The following is a 27,605-nucleotide window of genomic DNA, read 5'->3' on the forward strand; positions in this document are numbered from 1 at the left end:
CAGTTTATTGCAGCTTAATGTTATTACTGTTGCGGTCAAATGTTCAAATTTTCCAGTTTGATAAATTATTGCTTTAAATCTGTTTAACTGTGGGGCGTTCCAGTAGATTACCACATTCGTTCCTCCAATCTTTCTCCCCATTTCCTGTCAATAAAGGCTGAAATTCCAGCAACTAATCTTTGAACAACCAGCATAATTGTAATAATTCCATTATTTTTCGCCTAAAGCAGAATAACAAGCACATCAAAATCATAACTGAGTCACATATTTTATTTTCAAACAAATAAACTCTTGTCAAGTCCCAAAATAAAACCCAAACAAAAGTTGCAGGACTGCGTTCCCTCATGACTAGGACAGGGAAGACCATGAGGCCAAGTGTCCTGATAGGCTGTACCACCTGCAGTGACAGGAAGGAAACTACTGTACAATCAAAGGGTTCATGTTTGCAAGCACTTACTGCACAGATGTGCTATAACATAAACATCATCACCCAAAAGTACAAACAAGAACCCTGACCCCCCCACCCAAAAAATAAAAGCATATATGTTATCATTTCTCTCATCAGAACAAAGACCCTCATCAATTATACACACACAGAGGCATTCAGGTTCCATCTCGTTATATACCACAACCTCAATGGAAAGAGTAAAATGAAATCAAGTTCTTTGGGCTTTGACATGGCTGACTGAGGTATGAATACCACACACATCGTTAACAGTCAGCTGTATTTCAACTAAACACCAGAGAGGACCAATTCTAAACTTCTAATGATGTATTGATCAATGCTCCTGGTTTCTGTGATATTGTGTAGGTTTCTGCCTGCATCTGTTTAATTATTTTACAATATATATATTTTTTAAATCTATACACCCAGACACGTTCCACAAGAAATCACATGTAGACAGGCCCTACTTGAGGGAAGTGAATTCCCAACTGACTAGTTAAGTTTTCCAATAGGCATTTGAAGAGAAATACCAACAATACAGCACATTTGTATGGAAATTATATCTCAAGAGTAGCTCAAACTTTACTTACCTGACATTTGTGGTCTATAAAACATGTTTGTCCCAGTTTGATTCACACATGCATGAAGCACAGGTGAGGGGGATTTGCTGGGGGCTTATTTACATTGTACAGCTACCACACCCTTTGAAACAGTCTGCAAGCAGTTTATAAATGGCTCTGTTCCCTTCGGTTATTCCCTGAACTCTGGTTTTGACACAGGTAATGACAGCTGGTTTAGCAGTGGTGCCTGGCAGGTGGGCACACCTGTTCAGAAAATGCCTGCAGGTACAGGTGCTCTGTGGGTGGGAGAGAGCAGAGGACCCAGAGGTCTAGGTTACCACTTCCTGTTGGGTCTGGCTCTCTGAGGAGAAGAAAAAAATCCCTTCGCACTCGTCAAAAAGCTGAGGAGGAAAGCGAGAACGTTCACCGTCAGCGGCCTCAGTGCTCCTTCTTCAGACGTGCTCTCTCTCAACATGCACACGTTAACATACAGTGCCAAGATCTGCATGGGAGGGTGGAGCAGGTCATTTCAATCCCGGTGGTGCCACACAGCCAACTCAAAAGGTTGCCACACCGATGGCCTTGAACAAACTCCCCGCCTCACGAAAAAGAGAAGACACATAATACAGCCTGATTACACAGTTTAGGTAAAATCGCCTTTAGCTAAGCGGCAGTACTACGAGTGCTTGTTCATTCACATTTGACAGCTATGAAATCTGTGTCGTCGCCCAAACGTGGCCGCTCGGTCGCAGGGGAAATGGTATCTGTACGTGAAGATTCCTGAGCTGGTCTAGCTCACCCCAGACACACGAAGAGCTCAACACAGTGGTTCAGAGCCTGCCAACAGCAGACTCATTAAGAATTCATACGTTTATAGATACACAGAGCATATAGGTTTAATCAAACCCAACTTTAGTGTTATTTTTGGTAGGGGGACAGGGGGACAATCCAAAACAGGTTATATTGACTCTTTAATTGTTAGGACATCCAATACAATTATTGTCTTGTTCTACCCGTTTTAAGGCCACCGTCATGGCGGCAGATAGGACAGTACCATGTGACCATTCAATCAGAAGAGAATCCTCTTGGAAGGCAGAGAGTGTAATAGGGTGGTCTGCTGCTCAACATGAGTTAGGAGGCTCTGGCTGTCCAAATTGGAATCCAATGGCCAAATTCTTCTTTAATTACACAGGAAGGAAGGTTGAAATACGGGGGAGAAAAGGCGCCCACAGAGGTGAGACTTTGTTTTATCTATTGCACTCAAGTCAGGCCCCCTGGCAGTTGGAGGACACAAAAAAGTAAGAAAAGATGAGAACGTTTCCTCTCTTTTCCTCGTCAGTTGCGTGCAGCCTCCCTAACAGACAACAGGTAGTCACAAAACAGAATTTGTATTTGATGTAAGGCAGTTTGGTGTTTTGCAGAGAGCCCAGTTACACTTCTCTACCCCCATCCTTTACACAGAGCAGCTAAAAACCACAAGCAAGAAATCCCACAAAGAAAGAAAGAAAGAAAAAAAAAAAACTAAAATGAAATCTAACAGCCCTCCAAATTGACAATTCTAGTGAAGTGTAAAATGTGTAGCTTTTAATATGTAGTAAAATCTCAGTGGGATTTTATCATTTATCTTGTGATTTCATAATATAAATGTAGAGATTCACAACTCGTTTCTTCCTCTTGATCTGCCTCCCGAGATGTCTTTATCAGCTGCAGCACAGACAACTGGCAGACGACCAAACAGCAAGCTGGTTTGTGATAAATAGATCACCAGTTTGTAGGCTCCACTAATTTCCTCAGTCATTATAAACAAGAGAGATGACTCCTTGAACAGTACCATCAGCAGGGCTCAATTTTATCCAGTCTTTTTAGAAAAAAAAACCTTAATTGGTCTTCGCTTCTCATCTTGCATGTCTTTTTAAATGTGATTTGATGAACATTTACAAAGTGTTCCAACTTGGTATTATTTGTCTGTTTCCCTGCAACTTCTTTTTGAATCCCAACTCCTCTCTCCAGATCTCTGTAAAACATTCTGATCTTCAGTCAGTCCCAGTTCACAAAAGGATTTATTCCTTTTCCCTTTTGTTTTCATTTGACAAATTCCTTTGGAATGGCATTTCCAGTCTTGAATGGATTTGTTGAGAAACTCATGCAGGGGTGTGCACAGTCACAGTAATGGTGATAAGACTTCTTTTTCATTTAGAGAGTAACATAATGATGACACTAAAACTTGATATGAAACATATCTGCAAAAAGGAGGTGAGGAGCGGGGCTATGTGGGCTCGGGTGGGGTCTCTGGGAGGCAGGAGGGGAGCTCTGCACCAATGCAGAGGGGACGGCAGGGAGCTCAGAGCTTCTCAGAAGAGGGGATCCAGATGTAGGGACCAGACTGCTCCTCGATGATTAGCTTGATTTTGTTGTAGATCTCCTCTAGTGAGTCGCCCTGTACAATAGCTGGAGACACGAACACAGAGGCAGATATTCACTGAGTTGAAACAATAGATCGACTTCGTCAACAGATGATTAATCTGCAAATACTTTCATGATCAAATAACTGTTTAAAGTCAAGTGCTAAACGTCTGGTTCCAGCGTCTCTGCTGGGAGGCTTTGCTTCTTTGGTACTGAGGATCTTTGAGTTTGGACTGTCAGTCAGACAAAACAGGCAACCTGAAGACGTCACTTTTGGGCTTTAGGATCATTTTCCCACAGTATATTAGCAAACACCAAAAATGATTCATAGATGAATCTAAAATTTAAAAAATTATTTGCTACAGCTCAAATGGAAACAAATATTTATCAGCAACCCAAAGCAAAAGGACAGTGAGACCAACCTGTGAAATACTCTCCAAAGTCTTGCTCCAGCTTAACCGCCTTGTCAAAGACTTTATTGGCCTGCTCGTACGTCTGCCTCTTATTCATTTCCCTGAAAAACACGAGTATTAATGGTTAGTATCACGGGTTCGCTTATCCTCACTGATATCTTACCTACAGTGTGTAAAACAGACTTACATTAGGGCTTCAATGGATTTTGGTTTAATAAAGATGGCAATCGGATAAAGTTGTGCTTGCTGCAGTCGTTTTATGGCGTTCCCAGAAACATCCAGAATGCAGTGTTTCCCCTGTAGGCAGGAAGAGATGCGTCTGATTAAAAACACAATCAACTCTTTGATTTCTTTCACACAAGCAGACCACATTCATGAAGGCTGGACTGCGTTTCCTGTTACGAGGCAAGCAGGCAACATAACGATGCCTCTGCTTACCCTGAAGACATCAAAGACATCATATCAGAGAAGCTACCATATCAGAGAAGCTACCAATTGTAAAACATGCATGTTTCACACACACCTCCTCCCTGATAGCACAGAAGATCAATACAATCAGCATAGACGCCAAGATTAGTGTCACCGATTCAGCATCTGAACAAATGTGAAACATGGTCACAATCTGCCTTTCTGTGCCTGAGTGGTGTTGAAAAAGGGCCAGAGAAGTGTTTCTGTGAAACATTATGATGTCACAGAGAAGCTGACCTTTGACCTTTTTGGATATAAAGTGTCATCACATCATCATTTCATTCTATGAGACATTTTGTGTGAAATTTTGTCATAATGAGCGTATGAATTCCTGAGTTATGGCCAAAAAATGTGTTGTGGTCACAGTGACCTTTTGACCTTTGACCGCCAAAAAATAATCAGCTCATCCTTGAGTCCAAGTCAACGTTTGTGTCAGATTTGAAGAAATTCCCTTGAAACTGTCACTGGCACAGAAACAGATCTGCAATCAGATTTTCAACCCAGGGCTGTACAGATACAACAACAGGGAAGAAAAATCAGCTGGTCCTCAATCACCATTATTAGCATTATTACAAATAGGCTGATGTGTGTTCAGTGACGTCTTCTGGACCAGCACAGTGTTAAAGAAATAAATATCCTTTTTGTGTGCCGGGACTTTTTTTTTCTTTTTTTGGCTCTTGTATCGAGTATCGTTTTTTAATTTTTGCGTTGTGTTGAAGTTAAAAGTCGTGCCTACCCTCTCAGCCACAGTTCTGACAGACAAGATGCTCGTCCCATAGAGGTTCTCGTTGAACTGGCCGGCCTCGATGAATTTATTATCCTGAATGTCTTTCTCCATTTGCTCTCGCGAGCCCACAAAGTGGTAGTCCTGGCCGTCCATCTCATTCTCTCGCCTTGGACGAGTTGTGTCTGCAGTGGGGGAATGGAACAAGTTTATTTTTGTTGCTGCTGCTATGTTTGGTGTACTGTCTGGATGGGCTCGTTGCTATGAACTCACGGGGTACGCAGGAGCCAAACTTGTGGGGAAACTCAGAGATGAGGTCATCGTTTACTCTGTCCTTCATTGGACCCAATATGATCACAGGCCTCGTGTAGTGGACTGCATTGGAGACGAAGACAGCGGGTGAGGATACATGCAGAAATATACAATCCACAGACTGACTTATGCTTTTTATGGTGCTCTTTGTGGAGATGCGATTCACTCACTTTCCTGTCGAATGACTGGCTCATAGGAGAGAATTGTGTCCTCCTGTCCCTCTGCAACAAGACAAAGCAAAACCATCAACAGATATTTTACATCTCATCTAAACAAATACCCTGAAATCATGCTGGCTGTAAAACATCAAGAGGAATATTAATTTACAGAAGTCATTTCACAAGTTAATGTACCATCTACCATGTTATTCATCTATGTGGGCAGTGCAAAACAAACCAGAAAGACCGCGAGAAATTAAGGTGACTCACTCGAACTGCTTTCACTGTCACTCGTGTTGGATGTCAGGCATTCTGCAAAAGCACAAGAGAGCGAGCTGCAGATCATTCCACAAACAGTAAAGCCACAGCTGCATTCAAATCTAATAAATTCTGGTGGGTGAAGATGGTTTTCACCTGCCTCAACAGTCTCAGGAAAAAAAGAGCTGTCTGTTTCTCAACATCTAGGCCATTAAAGAAAAGGGGGATAAAGAAAGCAGAAGTCTCGTCTGGTGTGACAGCCATGCTCTCACAATATTAGGGAAGTGGTTTTAGGTTCAAGCAATAGGAAATTAAGTGTTTCCTGTGACAATATCCCAAATGACCCGCAATTCCCTTGCCAATGTTTCCTATTGCTAGATCTGCGCCTGTGGCGGTGGATCTCATATCAAGGGAAAGACAAAGAAAACATACAGGCGTTACGCCGTCGACGGGAGGGAGGCGGGAGCTGGCTGACTCAGGGGAACTGGAGGGAAAAAGTGTTTCCAACCAGGCCTGCTCTGGTGACAGATATATTCCAGCTCTGTGTGACCTTATCTGACAAAACTCTGCTAAACATTTATTGTAAAGACCCCATGAGACATTCAGAATAAGTGTAACGCTTACTCACCCTCCCTTGGGAACGCATATTTTACTTGTACTGTGAATCTATGAGTAGGTGAGTGTGTGCGTTGTGTGAGCACGCACATAGGTCTGAGTGTATGTGTGTGTATATGTCTCTAAATGTGTGTGGTTTAGCCCCAGCTGGGTCTGCAGTGACAAAGCATTTTTCTCTGAGCTCGGGGGACAGCTGCTTGACACAGTGCAACCACACACTTACTCAAACTCTTTGATCCATAAAAGTCATCGCTTAACCCTGGGAAGTCCTAGGTGTCCCGACAGGTGAGAGCAGAAACCAAGAGAAGAGAGCAGACAGGAAGAAGAAGAGGTTAGTGAGAGTTGGGGCAGAGAGGGAGAGGAGTGCTGTGTGGTGCTCGCCAGGCCCACTGACACATGGCGCTGTGCTGTACTCATTAAGCCTGAGCCCCACTTTGTTCATAGTAAGCCACGGCCTTTCAATTACACAAGCCCAATCCCATTAAAATGGGATTTTGACCTGTTAAGTGTTAAAGCTTCAGTCCAGTTAATGAGATTCGTCTTGTTGTGGGGGTCAGTGACTGACTGGAGAATTGATCAGGACTTTAACAAGGAGTAGCATCACAGTGTTAGACGGCCTGTGTGTTAATGCAGCCAAGAACTCACGCGCACACGCTCATGCACACACACACACACACACACGCGCGCACGCACAGCTGGCAGAACACACAGCTGGCAGCACACACAGCTGGACACTCCTCTGGAGCCCATAGACAGATGCACAGACACACCAGAGAGAGCCCCACATCTCCAGCCTGATGCCGGCTCTGCATGTGGGGCATCTCTCTGGGACGGCAAGAAAGGGATGAGAGTGGTGCCATCACACAAACCATCCCTGGAGGTGAGCATAAAGATGAAAGTGGAGAGACAGAACTGAAGCATGAAGGGGGGAAAAGACGAGAAAAAACAACACCCCCCCTCCCTTGATCACACAGCTGATACTCACGTTCAGACTCCACCAACTCCTGCACAATATTCTCCTTGCTCTTGTAAAACGGGAACTTGCGTGAGAGGTTGAAGCTTTTTTTGCGCTTTACTTTGACTGGCTGCTTGTCAATGTGTGGGTGAGAGGGGGGGAAGGGGGGGGGGCAATGGGAGGGTGAAAACAAAAACAGAAATAGAATGGGTTTCAATGAGGGTACTTGACATCCATGCAAAAAAACAAATGAAATGTAAACAAACGATGCACGCCAAATAATGAAAATGAGAAGCAGGTAATGGGTGAAAATGAATGGCACATCAATGTGAGGGAAACAGGCTTCTGTTTACCAACATGTACCATTGTCATTAAACTGAATCTGCTTGCATTGTAGATGATACAGTCACAACATTACAGCTGATTTATATGTCTGCAGACCAAATGTGGCAGATCAGCCTGTGACAAACGTGCACACATTTTCTTTTTTTCTCTCAAATGAACATTTCTTAACATCACTGAGCTGTGGAGGTTACAGAGCCCTCTCATCTCCACGGAGCTTCTGTGTAATCTATACAGTAATGTGAGCGCTTTTTGTGCTCGCTTCAGTGAGCAGGTGCTGGTCTCTTTCCCACACTCAGGGGGGAAGTAGGCCATCTCCCTGGGAGCCCAGCAGCAGTTCTGAAGACAGCCTCTCTGGCACCAGGGCAGGGAGCAGCTGGCCCTCTACACTTACCCTGTTAGACTCAATCATGCCTGTCCTGGCGTGGAACTTGACTGTTTTTAACCTGGCCCGCTCCTTCTTCTCCACTCTGGGGGGGGGGGAGGGGGAGATAAGTTTAGGCTGGGCATGAATGGTAGTGGTCACATTAGCTTTGTCTGACTTCAGTGCACCTCAAATGAGGGGTGAGCGTACCTTTTCTTGCTCGGAATGACCCCGATCTGCTCGCTCTCTCCATGTGGCGTGACCAGCCTTGCCTGCCACCACTCGTCATCAGAAGCATTTATGACATGGAGGATATCGCCATAAGAGAAGCTCAGGCCTTGGCTGGGCAGGCAGCTGTCCCTCGTTCGATCGTAGTCAAACAAAGCTCTGAAGAACAACAAAAGCTTTACTTACTCCTTACTTCCTTTTCTACTGAATGTGTGTGCAGAGATTCCACACACGCCAAGATCAAATTACTCTGCGCCTGCACTTTGAATTTCCTGCATTACAATTTTTGGCGTGTTACTTTCCCCTAATACTTCACATAGTCTGCATGTGCAGTAATATGTGGGCATTAAGATAACAATGCAAAATCTGGTGAGTCACTCAAAGCATTCTCGAGTTGCACTGAAGTGTCCATGTAATCACACAAACATCAGGTGGAAAGTAATGTCATACAGTATATTCTTTCCAACAACCTGTATAATAAAGCAGGCCATTCATGTTTCCACTTGACATTTCAAACTATTGTTGCCACATACTTTCCACCACAAACAAATACTGTTTATCGTCTCTCTGAGTGCGTCACTATCCGGTCAGACAGGTAAACCCACAGCCATTTCTGAGGGTATTCGGACCAGCTTTACAGGTTTAAACTAAGCTTGACCTACAAGCCTATATCTACAGGCTATACGCCATGGGCCAGTGGTCAGACACGTTGGGGCCAAAATACAGTTCCTCCTCCAGGTTAGAGGAACTGCACCTGGCAATAAGTAAACAGCAGTGCTGAAACTGTCCTGATGCAATATGGAGGAAGCTTATCTGATACTGGAGCTTTACAGGGAAACAAGTGTACTTTTAACACAGGCTGACAAGTGATAGTCAAATTCCAAGCCGTAGTCATGCTATAGCACCTTAACTCACTGTACTTAGAGAGTGTTTCAGAGTGTGTGAGCACATGTGACACCTTTTTTTTTTTTTTTTCTTTTTGAGAACACCTTACAGGCTTAACGCCTCCACATTCCTGAGGCTGGGCTGGGAGGACATGGCAGCTCCTGCATCAGCCGGCTAACTAGACAGCTTTTCCAACATAACTGTGGGCTTAGTCACCGCACAGGAGCAGGCTAGGCTGTACATGCCTCATAGGAGCTGGTCTGTAAAGAGGCATGACTCAGACTAATTATTACTCCTCTTTCTATAGCAGGCGTCCAATGAGACAACAGCTATATGCTTTTGATATATCTGAGGAAGGTCCATTGCTGTTGAACTTAAGCTAAATCAATCTAGTAATGTAGCTATTAGGCTTAGGTTAAGTGAGGCGCATTAGTGCTTCCACAGAAATATGGCAAAGCACTTGGACGATGGAGTTATATCACACAGTCCTTTCACCTTGACCCCTCTGAGTCCATTGTGGCTCGCTGCGTTTGTGTGAGCAGAAGGATGCCACCTGTTTTAATTCCTAAATGAGCCTCCATCCAGTTTGGCAACTGGCCCAAAGTGTCATAATGCAGGTCACATCGACAAGCCCCACTGTCAATCTACGTTACACAAAGCAGAGTCAATGTCATGCGTGGCATCAAAACAACAACGGGGAGTGCCTGTCCATCAGCTCTTTGATGGCTAGGAATAGTATAAACCCAGCGCTCTAAATTAAATGCGACCACACTGATAGCCCAGTGTGAAGCACTTAGTTTTATCATGTGATCTATGCGATATATGTCATGCTGCTGCACTCTGACAGTGTGGCTGCTTCTGACAACACGTGCTTACAGGCTTTATTCTCCCCCAAGGGCAGGTAGAGGTTTACTGTATTATGCAAGAGTGGCTATTTTGACAACAGATCTTAGCATTTGATGTTGCGAGCGCAAGCATGGCCGCGTGTGTGTGTGTGTGTGCACAAGCTTTTACCTGACGTAGAGGGAGCGTTTCTCACTGGTGCGCAGGGAACCTGATCCCGAGCTCATGCTGCTGTTCATCATCTGCTCCCTCAGGTCGTGGATCTTGGACTCAAAGCGACTGTACTCTGTGTCGGAAGAAACAAACAAACTGTGTCAACAACATCCCAAAAATAGGCCCTCGGGCACACACTGCTACCCCTTCGGGCTTTAAAGCTGATACACCCAAGGTGAAGGTGGTATTGAACGTGTCGAATAAAGAGGCCAAAAGAGAGCTGGACCCTGCTCTCTGGTTTCACTGGAGATCTCTGTGTCTCAGTTAGCGCTGCAGTGAGCTGGAGTGAACAGAGGAAAGGTTCTGCGAATCCTTAGGCTGATTAATGACCCCAGGAACAGATGGTTTATCACAGATCTGCCTTACACATCCAGTAATGTCTCATGTCAGGTAATTAATTACACAGATTAATTAAGTTCAACATGGGCTATTTAGTGTGGTTAAAAAAAGGGAAGGCCTCCAACAATTTCCAATGCATGACCATTTGTCATAGGTGTGTAAATCCAGTCGTTGCTCAGGAGGCCAGGGATGATCTATGAATCCACCTGGACCTCCTCATTAAGAATGCTCTCATTAGCCTGCCGTGCACAGCGTGCACTGCACCCAGGCTGCTGGAACAGGCTAGGCCACCGCACCACACAGCACACAGAGAGATAAACAGACCAGCAGATGCAGCTAGAAAAACACGAAGGCTAGGTCGCTCATGTGATCACACAAAGGTGCTGGGACCACAAAAAAGCAGCACTGTGAGCAATCAATTTTGTCATCTATCTTGATGTTTTGATAATTTTATACTTACTATACACTGCTGATGAACGAAAGCAACTGCAGATAGTGATAATGACCTTTATTCGTCTAATGACAACATCTCTCGGTCTTGATTATTATTAGCCTATAAAACTATGAGTGCGAGAAAACATCGTCCACATCTCTTACCCTTACTGCCATGCCTTTACGGGTTGACTCCTACCTTACGGTTTAATCATCCATCGCTGGCAACACTTTATGTAACGTGAACGGCAAGAGATCAAAGTCCAGATTCTGTCAGACAAGCCTCCAAGTAGCCTCGAAAAACAAACACTCATGCCTACAAAGACGATTTCGCTGTAGTTAGTCCAAGCTCCCGGGGAAAATTCTGGGCAGGTGCAAAAACAAGCTTCGGGTTGCTGAACTCTAACCCCCTGCCAAAATCTAAAGGGGATTCAAAGCAAACACAGAACCTGCCCCAGGCCTGGTGCCAGCTCTCCACCCTAGTCTCTGCTCAAAGAGTTAACAATACAACAGAGTGACGCTGCAAGGTGAGGTAACCAGACACCGCCTGACTGGCTGTAACCAAGAGCAACGTCCTAGCACTCCTGAAGCAGGGACAGCACATTCGGCAACAGCCATTCAGACTAGTCCACTTGGCTCTCAGGCACAGGAGACGCAGGAGAATGGCAGCTTGGGAGAGGAGGGGCTGAGGGTCAAGACAAAGAGTAGCTAAACAGAGAGAGTGGTTTTAACGCCCTGCTTCACAAAACCACCAATCTGCAGAGCTGGCTGAGAGCTGTGCAGGTGAGACAGTACGAAGAGCAGCCCAGGTGGTGGAGCTGCACGCTTTGCTTGTTCACATTCCGATCGTCCACAAGATTCATGCAACTACTACAGAAACATTCAAGAGGAAGAGGAAGAGGACCTGAAGTGCAACCCGCTTTAAGCCTCTTTGTGGTGACAGGGTTGGAATCATAAACCAAAGCATAAACTGCTGCCGCGCCTTATTTACAAAGATGACATCAGAGACCAGACAAATGACGCATGCGTAATCACAATTTTTATGGAAGTAGGAAAACACCCCATTAATAAGTGTCTCAAAAAACAAACACTGATCAATCTGCGCTCACTTCCTTTACCATGAAGTGCTTTCCAGTAATTTCACAGTCAGGTAGCATGAAGGAAGTGCACACCTGTTACACAGAAGAGGAAGGACACTCCGAACATACAAAGAGAACGCACAATAGTCTTGATGAATGACGGCTCTTTGCCACACCTCAAAAAAAAATAAATAAATAATCGAGCACATGGAGCAACAGCAATGAAAACACACCATTGTGAGGAAATCAGAACCGCAGCATTTTATCCTCAGACAAGGGATTTAAATGATTTCATTAACTGACTGCTGATCACATCAATGATCAGGAATCTAATCATGATTAAAAGTCCAAACACAAGGCACCCTCGTGGTCTAGGGGTTAAGGTACGGACCATGAAGCACATTGACCCTGGTCTTTTGCATCCAGCCTGAGACCTTTGCTGCGTGTCATTCTCCATCTCCTTATCCCTTCATTTCCTTTCATCTCACTACTGTCAGGCATCTAGTAAAAAAAAACTAAAAAAAACCCCTTAAACCTTGCACAATTTTTAACTCATGGAGATTTTAAGTTGCAGAAGAGCCCAAGTAAACTGGCTATTTTAATTAAACACCTGTAAATAACTTGAGTCGTAAAAGTCTTAACTTAATCTTGCATCAGCGTAACCTAGAAAAGCAAATGTTTACATAAAGCTACCCCAACTGTCTGATGACACTTACAGGAAGAGGCTTTATTTAAGAACATAACATCTACCTGGTTAAGGATGAGTCATATGTGCGATGTTGAATAATATATTCTTAACCAATCCACCTCTGTACAGTGGTCAATCACACATCAATCATCCTTAAAATGTTGGAGTCCACACTTGTTAACGTTAAAACTCTGTCCCTTAAAGCGCTTAATGCACAAGAGCTAGCCTATATTTTTAGGAGTGACCCACGGGAAGAAAAGACAGCTAATAGAAACTGGGACTATTCTGTATCTCACTCCCACTGCGTGCCCTCATTAGTCGTACAGCTTTTTTATTTTGGGGGACGTTCGCTTCTCTTTTGATCCAGTTATGCAACACAGCAGGCATGTACTTGTAATGTGAGAGTGTGTTATGTTCTCTGGGAGAGCCGAGCCAGTGAAGGCACACACCCCCTGCCCAACAATATACAGCAGGAGGCACATGTAGACCCTGGCTTAGCTGTTTCTATAAACTTCTGTAATGCACACTGCTGCGAGTTTGGTGAGGGCGCACAGAGTTTAACATTTCCTCCAAGGCCCTCCTCCCATTTCCTACATGCAAAGATTTTCGTGTAATTACACTCCTTGATAGTGGGCAGCATGTGGATATACACCCCTCACTTCCATTCCTTCGAGCTGAATGTGAGTTAAAGACTTGGTGATGCTCCAGTAAGCCACTCAGAGTGTGTGTGTGTGTGTGTGGGGGGGGGGGGGGGGGGGGGGGGCTCCTGCTGCTGCCTGTGTGCTCTGTTGTGGCTTCTTGTAGTTTTCAGAGCTGGCCTTCCATCAGAGGTCTGTGGTCGCTCGGGTCCCAGCCTCTGCCCCTGAGAATACTCTCCAGGCAGTTTGCCCTGCATGAGCTAGCATTTGTCCTCCACTTCCTGCCCATGACTGACTGTCCTTGTACAGCTCAGCGGGGGTTCCTCCTGCTCCGAACCGACGACATGTCGCACACCGCTTTAGGATGCCAGCAGAATTACTGGCGGCAGATCTCAGGTCACCAGAGGGGATGCAGGAAGTCAATCATTTGCCAGCACTTGACTTGTGTGTTTAGAGTAGTTAAGCATTGTGCACACACAGATAACTGTCCTTTGCTGGTTACAAAGGGAGCACAGAGCTGAAAGCGTGGCCTGGTATGGAAAACAAAGGTTCCCTTCAACTGACCACATCGTCACTCAAGATGCTGCCTGATTGGCCTGGCATGCAAGACAATATCTACTCACATGGGCAAGAATGAAGCTTTATAATCAATGTTTAGTAGCTGAGGGAAAACATATTGTCAGTTTTGATCTCAGCCCGTGTCTTTAGTTTGCTTAGCTTCTTTTTCCAATTCACTGATCCCATTCCACTTCGATTTCAGTGACCTTGGAGAGTTTTTGGACAGTTAAGGCTCTGTTTTATTGAATGACAAAGGACTATGGAGTGAGAGCATGCTCCAACCTATGCCCCTTCACATTCCTGTCATAGTCCAACCTGAGAACTCAGCCTGGATCTAAAGCTCACAATATCCTTTCCATTGTTGTTCTAGCATTACTGCAGCATGCTCAAGTACACATGAAAAAACACTGCGAAAAACGCAAACGCCAAAGCAGCCAGTGCACGATGTGCTGTCACAGGGAAAGAGTGGTGCCCTTATGCGGAATAAACTATTTAAATTTGAAAATAACTTAAAGGCTAGCCAGCAAAGAAATTCTGCTCAGGTCAGCATGAAAACGGACTTGTGGTCTGAGGGTTGTATGTCCAAAGTCTGGAGAGGCAGCTGCATGCAGACGTCACGATAATGTAAAGAGGTGAGTTCACAGGTGAGGTCAAACCACCGCCACCAAGCTGACACACACCTGTTTGACCACACCTCTGCGTCCACACCTAAAGGTTTCGACTGAATAAAAACAATAAATAAGTAGTTTAAAGTGGCGGACTTCATCCTGCTGCATGTGTACGTATTAGCCCGAACAAGTCAGAAGGCTAAACAAAAGCAGCTTCAGGTAAAGGCCCAGAGGAAAGTGCCTGTATTCACTACAGCAGGGGTGAGGCTATCACATGTCTGCCATTGTAACCTTTCATTAATTCAAGGCTTATTAGCCATTTTCGACTTTAAAGCTGCCACTTGGAGAAGGAATTCTCGCTTTTCTTTCAGACACAAAGGGCAGCGTTACAGTTTTTCCACATGTAACAGCTACGGAGTGAAACTACAGGTTGAAGCTCGGAAGAGCAACAAACTACCTCGGTACAGTAGCAGTCAAGATAAACCTGTTCTACAAAGTGAAGACTCACGCAGTTTGTTCCTGTTTCAGTGTGTCAGTACTTTCCACGATCTTCCTTCCCCGTCTCACCTCAGATAAATGAAACTGTGGTTATTACTTCGCTGTCGCAGCCGGTAACGTTAGTGTCTTCATCCAGCCATTAGGGAGTTCATGCGGCTTCTGCTCTGCTGCTGTTGTATTCGAGCCCATCCCCCATCCGCTCAGGCTGGTAGACAGATAAAAGCTGGAAGTTTTTTTTTTTTCTTTCTCGTTTTCCACCTTCAGTTTCAAGCCTTTCAAACTTTCCTCTGGCGTCGTAATGGAAGAAGAGCTCCGCACTCGCCGCTTAGTCTCCTCTTTCCATCGCTGTCCTGCTTTTAGCCCGTGAACAGCGGCTACTCACACGGGCTCGAGTTGAAACGGGGAAGGACAACAGCGGTTGGTTTGCCCGCCTTGCAGTTGGCTCAAAGCTTCAGCATGCTAACACAAGAACCGCCCCTGAACCTGAATACTTCTTAACGCTGGCGGTTCAGGAGCGCTGCCCTCATTTACAGCCGCAGTTTGAAACGCATCCACCAGGTAGATCTCACGTTTGGCTAAAACGTTGAATTGGTATTACAGGGATTTATAATACAGCGCCGTCTTAAAGTTGGCATTGCTTGAATCAAAGCAGCAAAGATGTCCCGACCGTTATTCACCAGTAGGAACCAACCAAAATCACCAGATTGAACATTTCCCACAACACAATTTGACAGTGACATTTCTTAGATGTTAATTGGCTGATAAAGATAGGTGGATAGAGAACAAGTAACCTCTTTTGGAATAATTATTATTTGCTTTCTGGCAGAAAGTCAGATGAGAAGCTTGATACCACTCCATACAGTAAATGATGCTACTGCCAGCAGCTAGTTATCGTAGCTTAGCTTAGCACAAACCACAAACAGCTAGCTTGGCTTAATCTGCATACTAGAACCTTGAATGCTAACACATGGTGTCTTGTAGGATTGTCAAAAACATGATGTGTTAAAACCACCATTTTTTTTATTTATTTATTTTCTTACAGGAGGTTATGCTCCAGACTACTTCATGGGGTCTTGTCGGCACCATGGGGTTGCCAGGCAACCTGCTGAGACTCCAAAGGCTAATATACATGTTAATTCATGAGCTCCAGAAGTGCCTGAAGGCAAATTTCACTACCTTTGGACAGAGCCATGCTAACTGTTTCCTATATTTGTGTTAAGATAAGCTAACAGCTGCTAGCAGTGCCTTCATATTCACCATACAAGCAGAGGAATGTGACTAATTGTAAATCTGGGAATTTGCACCACTAAAGAACAATGACAACCAAGATGGGTCTGGCATTATTAGCTAATTTGGTGACCGGAAACTTACCATAAACAAGAATTCATCAAGCATATATAGTAAGTAGAGGCTGCCCCAGAATAGCCAGCCAACAGTCAGTTTCATGATAACTCTTTTCAATACGGACAACAAAACTGTGAGTTCAAGACACAATTTGCCACAATATCATGAAGTGTTAATGTGTGATATGAGAGAGTATGGCCTCACCTTCAGGCCTGTACTGAGCTATGATGGTGACAGTCTGTCCAGCTCTCTTCAGTGCTGCAGCTGCCTGTTCATGTGTGGCATTCCTTAGATTCACACCATTCACCTGCAACGAATCAGGCGGACAAAACATCCATTATTATGAAAATCCAGATTAGATTCTAAAGCTGTTCCCCTTGTCAATGGAGATCTGTGGAGGAAACAAGTCAAACTGAATGACTTCAGTTCAGCCTGTAGAAACAATGTAGATCTGCCCTTATCATGTAAAGGCCTAACACTAAATAAGACCAGATGAAGATGTATGAAAATCATATGACTTTCCACAGTTATGTTGCAGTTAAGACATTTATTCACCCTTAGGTTGAGTACCTCATCTTTTCATATTATGTGTGGTGATGTATTTTCAAACTACACGCAGATCTAGAGCAACACTGGGTTCTGAAAAGGTTAAGACTTATGAAACACAAGTCAAGGGGTTTAGATATGTAATTTATTGGATGCTTTACTGATTCACAAAATTCTGTTGTCTGGCATAAGGCAAGGCAAGGCAAATTTATTTGTATAGCACAATTCATACACTAGGCAATTCAAAGTGCTTTACAGAAGCATAAAAATCATACATTTTGATTAGAAGAGAACAAAAAAAAAAAAAAAGCATAGCACAGCTAAGCTCCCTTCCTGGAGTTGTTATGGATTTAATGTCTTGCTCAAGGACATTTCAGCAGGGCAGATGTTCGCGGGCTTTCTAAACACTGGACCACCTTAATTCTGTCATCATTATTCTGACAACTGGAGTTGGCTGAACATCTCTGACAACTGCCCCAAACATGTTACAGTCGTCGATGCGGCCAAACGGAGAGCCTGAGGATGAGATACTGACCGAGAGGATCCGGTCGCCCCTCCTCAACTCGCCGCTAAGGTCAGCCGGCCCTCCTGCAAGGATGAAGGAGACGAAGATACCTTCTCCATCCTCTCCGCCGACGATGTTGAAGCCCAGGCCTGTGGAGCCCTTGTGCAGCAACACCTTCCTTGGCTCCCTGCCAAACAGAGTGACAGCGTCAGGGTGAAGGGCAGGACAGAGAGCATAAAGGAGGTGGGCAGAGAGAGACATAATACCAAAACTGAAACAGCAAGAGCACGAGGTTGTCTGTTCCAGACAACAGCCATCTTCTGTTGGTTTACATTGTGTATGAGCCCAAAATATCAAATGCCTTCAGTTTAGGCAGCTGCAAGCAGAGAGCCTGCAGATCTTTTTTTGTAGATATTTTAAAGTGAGAGATTTAAACAGAACATTTAAATGATTAGTCCACAGGACTACTCACCAAACACAATGAACTGTGCAATAACAATGTAATAATGCTAATACAGATCATTCAGCTCTGCAAGAGAGACAATGGATGCAATAAAACAAGCAGAAACACGACTGGATCCTAATGCATTATATCTACTCTCTATAGAACGTTCTGCTTTGCATGGCAATCTCATAGACATGTATGTGTACACATTTAAACACTCCCTCGTATTAATGCACGCAGACACAATGAGCCACCTCCTGCTCGACAGACCCGCTGAAACTCTGCTTTAGCTTTAGCCACTATGACTCATCCTCCAGCAGGCTATTCAGACTGCCTCAGTTTTAAGATGCTAGAGAGGCCAAACCGCTGCTATGGTCCAGCAAAAGCCTTCTGAGAACACACTTCACACGAGTGCGCGCACGCGCGCGCACACACACACACACACACACACACACACACACACACACACACACACACACACACACACGAGGAAGCCCAACATTTGCCTCACACACACAGACACATGTGCACATAATTTATATACAAATGCACACATAAACACGCATGCACGTACGTCCGCATAGGCACACACAGTTTCCTCTCTTAACAGAAAACACTGCATGGTTCCCATTAGTGGTCTCCTCTCGCAGTACTCAGCCTGCGGTCTACAGGAACAATTCCTACTCAGTCCCTAATGGCTGCGCTCTTACTTGCTGTTAAGACCATTTTCCCATCGATGGCAGCCGAGGCGGCATTCCAGACTTTCAAAATCATACCCATGGCCGCCTGGAAAAAGCGTTGATTACTCCACTAAAGGAAGTTAAGAGCATTGGAAAGTCCTCAATACTAAAACGGTGCCCACAGATAAACTTCATGAAGTTTAACCAGAATGTTAAACTGTATTCATTTCATCAATTAGCTGAACTGAGATGCAGAGTTTTTTGTGAGACCGCTAAGTAAGACATATCAATAGCATCATAGTGAGTCCAGGTCTGCAGAAAGTCTACCAGGCAGAATCAGGCACAGATTCAATACGATTGTACTGGCAAAGCTTAAAACTCCCTTATGTTCCTGCTTTTTTCCACATCCTTTTAGATCTTTTGAATCAGAGAGATGAAAAACTCAAATAAAAAAATGCCTTTAAATATGCTGAAACAACTGACTTGCCTTCAAACAAGTCAAGCTTAAAATAACCTTGCTTTCCATCTTGAGCTTTTCATCCCAGCTCCATGAGGCACACAGATCTCCATGGTTACCTTAGGATCCGGAACCGGTGCTTGCTTCTCAAAGAGCATTTCCTTACAGTACATGCAGGCAGGCTCCTCACCAGCGACATGGAAGATGAGATGTTGACCGTGAACATGGTGGCTATGACACATCGCTCAGCTCAGCGTTAACTCTTCGACCCCTCTTCCTTTCTGGCCTTCCGCTGAGAAAAGGGCTATAATTTTAGAAGCTCCCGTGCTCGAGGCCTGGCGTTCCCTATCTCATCCCTGTGTGCTGTGATGGGAAGCAGCTCCTCTTTGGGCTGTCACAAACACTTTCTCCCCATCATCAGCTGCAAGGCGAGACTTAACGCTTAACCCTGACGCTCCCACGTGCACCATCCTCATTCAATCCTGCAAGAAGAGGCCAAACTCGCCCCTCACTCAAATCTGGAAAAACCTGGGCAGCATTACATCAGGAGCATCAGGATTCAGTGTCGAACCAGAGGTTTGATCCTCTTTCACACCACGCTGTCCCCTCATCTCTGTTCTGATGCTGCTTTGGGAAACAGCCCCCCCCTCAATACAGCACACCAGCATTCCTGTCTGTCAGGCGGGCCCTCTGGAGACTAGGCAGACAGATTCCCAGAAGCTCTTTGCTAATTTGTCAAGAGTGTAAACAAACTGCGGAGCTCATGAACTGACTTTCACGACTTTCAGCCCTTTGATTTGACGCCCCCGTAGTCTGTGACCTGGCTGCACGCTGGAAGCTCGATTTCCTCTCTGGAAAATAATGTGCAGACTACTGTGGAATATTTGGACACAATAAGGCCAGCGTCTTTTGATCATCTTACAGTTGGTGCTGCTCTCCAAAGGAGTGTGCATGTGTGCGTTTCTGCAGGCACTGTTTGTCTATAGAATCTGTGGACCGCCTGGCCATTTTCATGGAAAATGGGAGTGAATTCCTACAGTTGTTAATGCAGGGATCAAGTCCTCCCTCCCTATCACAAGACCTCCCCTCCCTTCCCCCCTTTGCCTTTTCATCCATGCCAGGAATGTAAACAGTTATAGTAGAGTGGTAAAAAACCCGTTCTCTCTGCCCAGCCATTTCTCCTGCGCCTCTTTTCTCTAATTCAGAAAGTAACCCCCCACACTATATTTTCCCTGCCTGCTTCAGTGTTTTGGCCGAGGCGGCCGCAGCTCAATCCTAAAGCTGTGAATGGATATCTGGGCTGTGGGGTTCAGCGGGTCATGCTGCCCTGGACTCAGCCCAGTAATTGGCTCTGCTTGGCTGATTAATGGTGGACACTGCAGATGGACGCCATTTTCCACAGACAGACACTGCCTCTCACAGCACTTTATCTCTCCCCTTTCCCCAAATGGATCACATCAGCTTATGTATAGAGGCATATACTGACAAAACTAAAATGCTGCTTTATCTCTGTCTTCCTTTTCACTGCTCAAATTTCACCCAAAGATTTTCCGTGGCTGCCTCTACTTCACGGCCTGCCGTTTTCTTCTAATATGACATGGGAAAAAAAAAAAATTCACTGCTAAGGTGATAGTCAGTTGAAGATATTTCATGCCTCTCACTGTGACTAAGAATAAAATCAGAGTGATGAATGATTAACACCTACAAAGAGTACTCAGCTGAATCTGCTGTGATTACTTATATTTTAAACTCCACTTTGCCTTTGCGGCTTTTAAAAATGCCTATCAAAGGCCAAAGTGACCCTCGTCGCTGATGACTGAATTCTTGTGCTGACCAGTCAAAGGTTTTGTGTTTGTGCATGTGTGTGAGACACATAAAGTTACTGATTAGCTCACCTGCTGCTGCAGTCCACAGGCTTCTTTGTACACAAGCTTCAGCTGAACAAAGCAGCCTAACTAGCAGCCCTGATAGGAAAGGCAGCTCCTTGTTTAGTGATGTTTAGTGCACACATTCACCACTGTACACACCTATGTTTACATCAAACATGCATCTTTAAACACAGATGTTTTATCTCCTATCAGATCCAATATGAACAGAGACAAGAGACAGTGACAGTGCTTACATATCTCTAGAGGAAGGGGGTAATATCAGATGGAGAAGGGGGGAGGGGGTGTTGGGGGATGTGTCTGTGATGACACCACTGAGGGGGATGTGCAGATGGGCAGAGGGCCGAAACAAGCTCTGACTCACTCCTCACAACCAGCCTGCTCCACTTCTGCAGAAGCCTGTGCTTACTACAGTAACCATCTAAAATAACCCCTTGCGGTTGGAGCCAATGGGCAAGCTGCTGGGACTGGATGGAGGTGTCTGCTATCTGCCTGTCAGTCTGATGGAGCTGGGAGTCAAGCCGGCCACGATGTCCTCAGAGACGGTGCCGCTCTTTTCTGATTGTACAGCGGACACCACACACAAACCCACTGGGGGCGAACAGGTGCACGCATGGTCTCAGTATGTAGGCCGCTCTCATTTGCACCACTGATTTACGAGTTGTCTGGCGTGCAGGATGTATACCTACAGGTATACATGCGTCTGTGTCATAACTGTGCATTGCACTCACAGTGTGTGCGTCTGTGTGTGTGCTCACATGTGTCAGCACATTATGAGCAAAGGTCTCAGTGGACAGTATGCGTGCGTGATTGGTGCTGGCAGCATGGGTGACGAGAGGGCTCAGACCTGAGTGCCTGGCCTGCTTTTCCCAGCGTGCAGATGAATCATGACAGCTGCAGGACTGTCTGCTGCTACTGGTCTGCTGGCCCGAACCAGATCAGGCTCATGCTCCCCATTACATTTATGGGAACAGCAATGCTGGGTTTTTATATTTACATACATAGAGCAGCAGGCAAAACATTCCAACGCTGCAAAGCAGAATGTTTGTTTTGGTTGGGTGGCTGCAGTCAGCCCTCCCATCCTCCTGTACCTTCTTTTCTTTTTAACACCACAACCTGGCTTTAGTCACAGCCAAATGGCAAGGCTAGAATCTGTCTTCTTCTCTCTCTCTCTCTACAGTATCTCTCTCTCTCTCACACACACACACACACACACACACACACACACACACACACACACACACACACACACACACACACACACACACACTCACAGGAAAACACATATTGGCAATGAATGGAATACATAGTAGACAATATCAACTACGTTCAATACAGTGCATTACATAAAAGCGATGGTTCACACACACAGAAACATCAGGGCATTCATCCATGAGGTGATGCACGACGGACAAGACTGTGGATATAATGTAATAACTAAGCGAAACAAATACATGAAACAAAATCAACAAACAGGAGGCCTTTTGCACACTTGGTGATGCCAAACAGTGAGAAAAACACACTGCCATAAATATCATGTATATTATTGTCTTCAGCAGTCACCACCAGTGAAAGTAGCTTGGCCCGAGATAGAGGCTTAGTTTTATCGATGCCTCCTGACAGATGGAATTGAGCAGCTTGTGGGAGCATGAAGCCCTTTCGGCTGCACTCCTGTGGAGATGTGTTTGCGAAGAGCAGGTACGACTCCATTTTAAACGGCGATAAACAGGGACCTATTGTTTTAGATTCAGAGATGTGAGCAGATCAGTGGAAAATTGATGGACAAATAATTACTGCGGGGGTAGACCTTTAAAAATAGGAAAAGTAGAGCAAATAACAAAACAGAACGAAGGGCAAGAAATAATAAGCTAATTTCTTGTAAAACATTCCAGCTCTGCAGTTAATTTGCTGTTGTAGTATTTAGGTTTTCAGCACAATTCATGTGAAATCGTGAAAGATTAAGTAGCAGCTTCATATGAGTCAAATACTGAGCATGTCATACAAACATAACGAGTGGCAATACTTAAAGCAACGCCATACAAAGCAGTTCAGAAGACAAGAAGTGGGGGAACATTTACATGCAAACACAGACAGACAGAACAATGAAAGAAAGCTCTGCTTGAAACTCTACCAACACAAGTATCCCCCATCTCCCTCTACCTCCCTTTCATCTTTCTTTTCTGTCAGTTGCCATCTTTCTCCTCTCAGTCTATTTCGTCTGCTTGTGTAATTTGTGCACAAATGTGGCGCAACATACCACTGCTGAGGCAGGTGGCCTCCGTCCCTCTCTGGCCCTGCTCTTGTCTGATGCCAGATCCAGATGCTGAGCTATACAGAGGAGGGTTAGCTAAGCAAGGCGTGATGGACTAGGTTAGTACCTGCCAGAGAAGGGGAGTGGACCTTGGCACAAGGGAGCAGGGGAAGGACAGAAGCCTCTGTAGAGGGCCTGGGGCACCTTGCTATCCCCAGGTTTGTGGATGACACTGTAAATAGGTTCAGCCCTGCTGTGGGGTACAGGAATCACAGTGAACGGGACAAGTGTAGGACACAAATAAAGCACACATACATACCAACAAAGATGCGACAAATGCACATACAAGTCATGTAGACAGCTTGTACAAGGACATTACTGGGCCACATAACGAACACTCATCCAGTAACACATTCACTGTGTAACACGCATAAACGCCTGCATGCAGTGTCTCACACACACACACACACACACACACACACACACACACACACACACACACACACACACACACACACACACACACACACACACACACACACACACGGGGAATACAGCCTCCTCCCCAGAGCTGTGGGTTAAGATGACTCAAGGCCTCGTGGGACACTCCAATCAAGCCTCTATGAATGCAACTTTTGATCCAGTACTTGGATAGGAGGTCAAAGGTTAAAACACAGTCATAACAAGTACAAGAAATGACAAGCGGCCTCTCTGCAAAGTATTTGGTCAGCACACAGCCACCGCACACTGTCAAGCTATAATACAGTATGCACCACCAGGGCCCTGGTGAGCTTTGTAAACAAAGCAGTGTTTTGTCTCATGAAACACTTCATAAGGTCGATTTACATTGCTGTATTTGCATGTATCGTTAAAGTAAACCAAACCATGACGACACCTATAAAACTGCGACAAAATGGAGGTTGGAAGGAACAAAGAAAAAACAATGCAAAGCTAAAAATAACTAATACAAAGAGTGAGTAATTTAATCTTATACAGTTTAGCTCCACAGAAATGTTGCTTCATGAACTACTACAACGGCAGCGCAAGAAGGACTTTGGCTGATATCCACAATCAATCCACTGTATGTGCTATGATCATTCAAATCCACACTCAAAGAGCCTGTTTGAGTGTGATGTACAGGAGGAGAATCTTTCAAGGAGGGACCAGTCTGTAGCCTACCTTGTGAAGTCTTCCTCCCCCAGCATGTGGCGGGGAACTGGCGAGTACCTGGACGGGGTGACCTGGGGTGGCGGGTACACTGGCTTGGGCTCCATTGCCCCCATGTAGTTGTGGCTGACGTGGTTGTCCACCATGGTGGGGAAGGCTGGAGGGAGGGCCAGGCCAGTAGAGGGAAAGGAAGAATGATTACAACACAGGCACAGCAGGAACACTGCGTAAGACTGGCAACTTTACCACCTAATAAAACATCATCAGATCCACAGGTTTTGCCTTTTTGCCACATTAGCAGCATGGCTAACTATAGGAAGGGTTGTATGAATCTTTGTACAGACATTCATACTCCCCATGAATGAATCCCTCAGACTTTGGTCTTACCCTAAGTTAAAAATTTCCATTTGTCCAATACTTTGGACATTCCCATCGACCTCAGCTGTACATTGTGTTTATATTAGCATAATAACATGCTAAACTAAGATGGTGAACATGGCAAACGCTATAACATCAGCATGCTAGCATTGTCACTGTGAGCATGTTAGCCTGCTGATTTAGCTCAAAGCACCGCTGTGCCTAACTACAGCCTCACAGGGCTGCTAGCGTGGCTCTAGAGTCTTAGTCTTGTTAGACCAACATGTCTACCATAGTGATAATATGAAAGGAAAACTGCAGTTTTCCCAGCAACTTGGGTCTTCTTTTTGGAGTTTCAGCCATTACTACCATCTGTTACGATAACGTAGTAGTTACCAAAGTAGTCAGATGATCAGAAAAACTGTAAAGGAGGCTACAGCTTCTCCACATTATCTATGTTAAGCCACTTTATTTATAGGTATAGGAAAAAGAATTTGGGACTTGCAATGTCAGTACTAATCCCTTAGGGCACAGGAGCACTATATGGCAAGTACAGAAGTTCAAACTTAAACCAGAAAAGTTGGCCTGTATGCTATAAACAGTTTGGGTAATCATTTGAACATTCGCCTTCATTTTCTCTTCCAAATAAGTAATCTGCGGATTTGTTCTAAACTTGTCTCCACGTTCCCAGACCATACCAATTAACATCCTGACAACAATGATATTATTATTAATAGGAATTGTGGCCTACAAAAATAAGACCCAGGTTGTATGAAACTTCCCTCTGAGGACCCAAAATGACATTTAGGAACTTGGCTAGGCTATTTATACACATAAAATCATCTCTTCTGTTCTATCTGAGCCAATCTGCCCACAATCGAGTACTATCACCGACTAAACAGATATGTTTCAGTAATCTACGCTTGATGTTGCCTCTCAAGCCTCTTATGACCTAAGAATAAAAACTGGGGCCATTTTTCTTAAAAAGCTGTACTTGTGCATGCATGGAAACGACAAATCGCACGCATAAAAAAAAGCACCTCTTTTTTCAGTGAATTAACATTCCTGATGGAGGCAGCTGAGCATGATAAAACAAGCGTTTCAAATCCAGATCATCTGACCATGGGTTATACTGTCAGAGCGGGGTTAAGTCTGCATTACAGGCTCGCTTAAACCCTGACAACTGCAAACATTCAGAACATACAAAAAGCTCTCAATAGCCCCCTCTAATACTAAATCACTGTTCTGTGGAAATTTGAGATGCCGCAGCTCAAGATCGTGGGCTCTCATGAGCAGGTGGGATGTGAGAAACCATCCACACTCAGTGGGAGGCAGAGAACTGTGCTTGTTGTTGCTGTGGGTAGGATTGTGTGTGCGTGTGTGTGTGTCGTTGTGCAGGCATACACTATATTCACTATGTGGGTGTCTGGGCATAGCAGTTTTGGGGAGAGAAGAGTGATCCAACACAAAAAATCATGCCGGCTCACTGAAACATCTCTGATAAAGATAAAAAGATGATCCCCTGTGCAAAACGCTCTAACATAGACCTTGACTTATAAATCACCCTTTACTGTATGTCAAACATTGTTATAAATAAACCCGATCGAGCTGTGGGGCTGCCTGCTTGTGGATTTGTGAATTTAAAATGTAGTTTCCAACTCGGACGGTGTTGGATATCTGGAACAATGAGAAGAGGTAGATACGTACTGCTGGAGTAGTCTGGGGGGGCGTACATGTCATTGAGATGCACCGGTCCTGGCTTGGCCACCTTGAGGTAGACCATATCAGAGGTGTTCTTCAGCGCAGCCACTGCCTCCTCATGACGCACATCCTGCAGCACGATGTTGTTCACCTGAATGTGATGATTGTTCGAGAAAAGAGAGGGGGAGGGAGAAATCCTTGTATCAACACCTGAACACCTCGTGTCTTTGCTGCACTGTGACAACACCAGACATCACAGCAGCCATCACACCAGCCAACACAATAATGAATCATAGCTTGAAGGTATTATGAGATTTCAGTACATTTCAACAGCTGAGTGAAAGGCTGGTGTGCTGCGCAGCATTAACACAGGTCAAAAGCAGTAGGTAGCAGCAGATTCTAAAAATGATCTGAATTTCTTCAGTTTCTCTTCTAAGATTCAGTTCCCCCGGAAATATACTGTCAGTCAAAAGTTTTTGAACACCCGATATTTTAGCAGTTTTGGTTGAATCTCAAGTGTTGTGCTCTTTGTCAATAACAGGATATGTGAACTGAGACTGGGTTGAGATGTTACAGCTTGCCCTCTCTCTGCTGTCTGATGTTTGACTGCCACAGTGATCAACTGTGGTGTTGTAACTGTCAAGTTCCTAATAGGATTTGTAATTAGCATGTTTATGTTTAACCTTTTAATTTCTTTTTTTTTTTTTTTTACTCATCGTGGTCTGATCTTATAAATGCAACTACAGAAATGAGAAACAAAAACAGGCATGGGAATAAAAACCATAAAAAAACAACACAAATAAAAGGTGAACAAATGATGAGAGTAGGTGGATTCATAATAACAGAATTACATTATGACACAACTTTTCTGTTTCATTTGCTTCATGGACCTCTAATGTGCGCATATTATTTCTCATTTCATTTTTTTTTTTGTTTTTCATATTTTAAATTGTGCTTTATTAAAAGCAGGTGGACTGGAAAGGTCAAGCCTATATATAGTATGTTGAAAACATGTATTATGCTGGTTATGGCTAACGAATCCAGGGTGTAGGGTTTGCCAAAGCAAATGGAAGTAATTTCCAAAGCAAGATTTAACAGTGTTTAAAGACTTCTGACTGGCAACTAATTTATATTTTAACACTATAAAATGATCAGTAAATGCACAATATATTAATCAGTGATGAAGATAATTCTTATTATTTACCGCTTTTTCACAAATAGTATAGTGATTTCTTTTTTT

At 44.5% G+C, this 27,605-nt stretch overlaps 1 protein-coding gene across 6 annotated transcripts in view; it reads right to left on the bottom strand.

The window, feature by feature from the left end:
* Positions 1–249: 249 nt before the first annotated feature.
* The window catches only part of dlg3 (discs, large homolog 3 (Drosophila)), a 57,956-nt gene continuing 30,600 nt past the window's right edge, over positions 250–27,605 (bottom strand). Inside the window, exons 7-21 of one of the 6 annotated variants that reach the window (XM_070962605.1) lie at positions 26,372–26,516; positions 24,320–24,464; positions 17,452–17,608; positions 16,575–16,677; positions 10,145–10,259; positions 8,228–8,404; positions 8,048–8,123; positions 6,580–6,625; positions 5,754–5,795; positions 5,496–5,546; positions 5,287–5,388; positions 5,026–5,198; positions 4,009–4,118; positions 3,831–3,922; positions 250–3,453 (exon numbers count right to left, since the gene is read on the bottom strand). In XM_070962605.1, the coding sequence (XP_070818706.1) occupies positions 3,347–3,453; positions 3,831–3,922; positions 4,009–4,118; positions 5,026–5,198; positions 5,287–5,388; positions 5,496–5,546; positions 5,754–5,795; positions 6,580–6,625; positions 8,048–8,123; positions 8,228–8,404; positions 10,145–10,259; positions 16,575–16,677; positions 17,452–17,608; positions 24,320–24,464; positions 26,372–26,516 (1,641 nt within the window). In that variant the 3' untranslated portion in view covers positions 250–3,346. Of the gene's footprint in view, positions 3,454–3,830; positions 3,923–4,008; positions 4,119–5,025; positions 5,199–5,286; positions 5,389–5,495; positions 5,547–5,753; positions 5,796–6,579; positions 6,626–7,341; positions 7,442–8,047; positions 8,124–8,227; positions 8,405–10,144; positions 10,260–11,156; positions 11,375–15,036; positions 16,506–16,574; positions 16,678–17,451; positions 17,609–24,319; positions 24,482–26,370; positions 26,517–27,605 lie in introns of those variants that run through there. The other 5 variants (XM_070962603.1, XM_070962604.1, XM_070962601.1 and 2 more) reach the window with 5 other exon arrangements.

The sequence above is a fragment of the Chaetodon trifascialis genome, chromosome 5 (genome assembly GCF_039877785.1).
Source record: "Chaetodon trifascialis isolate fChaTrf1 chromosome 5, fChaTrf1.hap1, whole genome shotgun sequence".
Taxonomy (NCBI): domain Eukaryota; kingdom Metazoa; phylum Chordata; class Actinopteri; order Chaetodontiformes; family Chaetodontidae; genus Chaetodon; species Chaetodon trifascialis.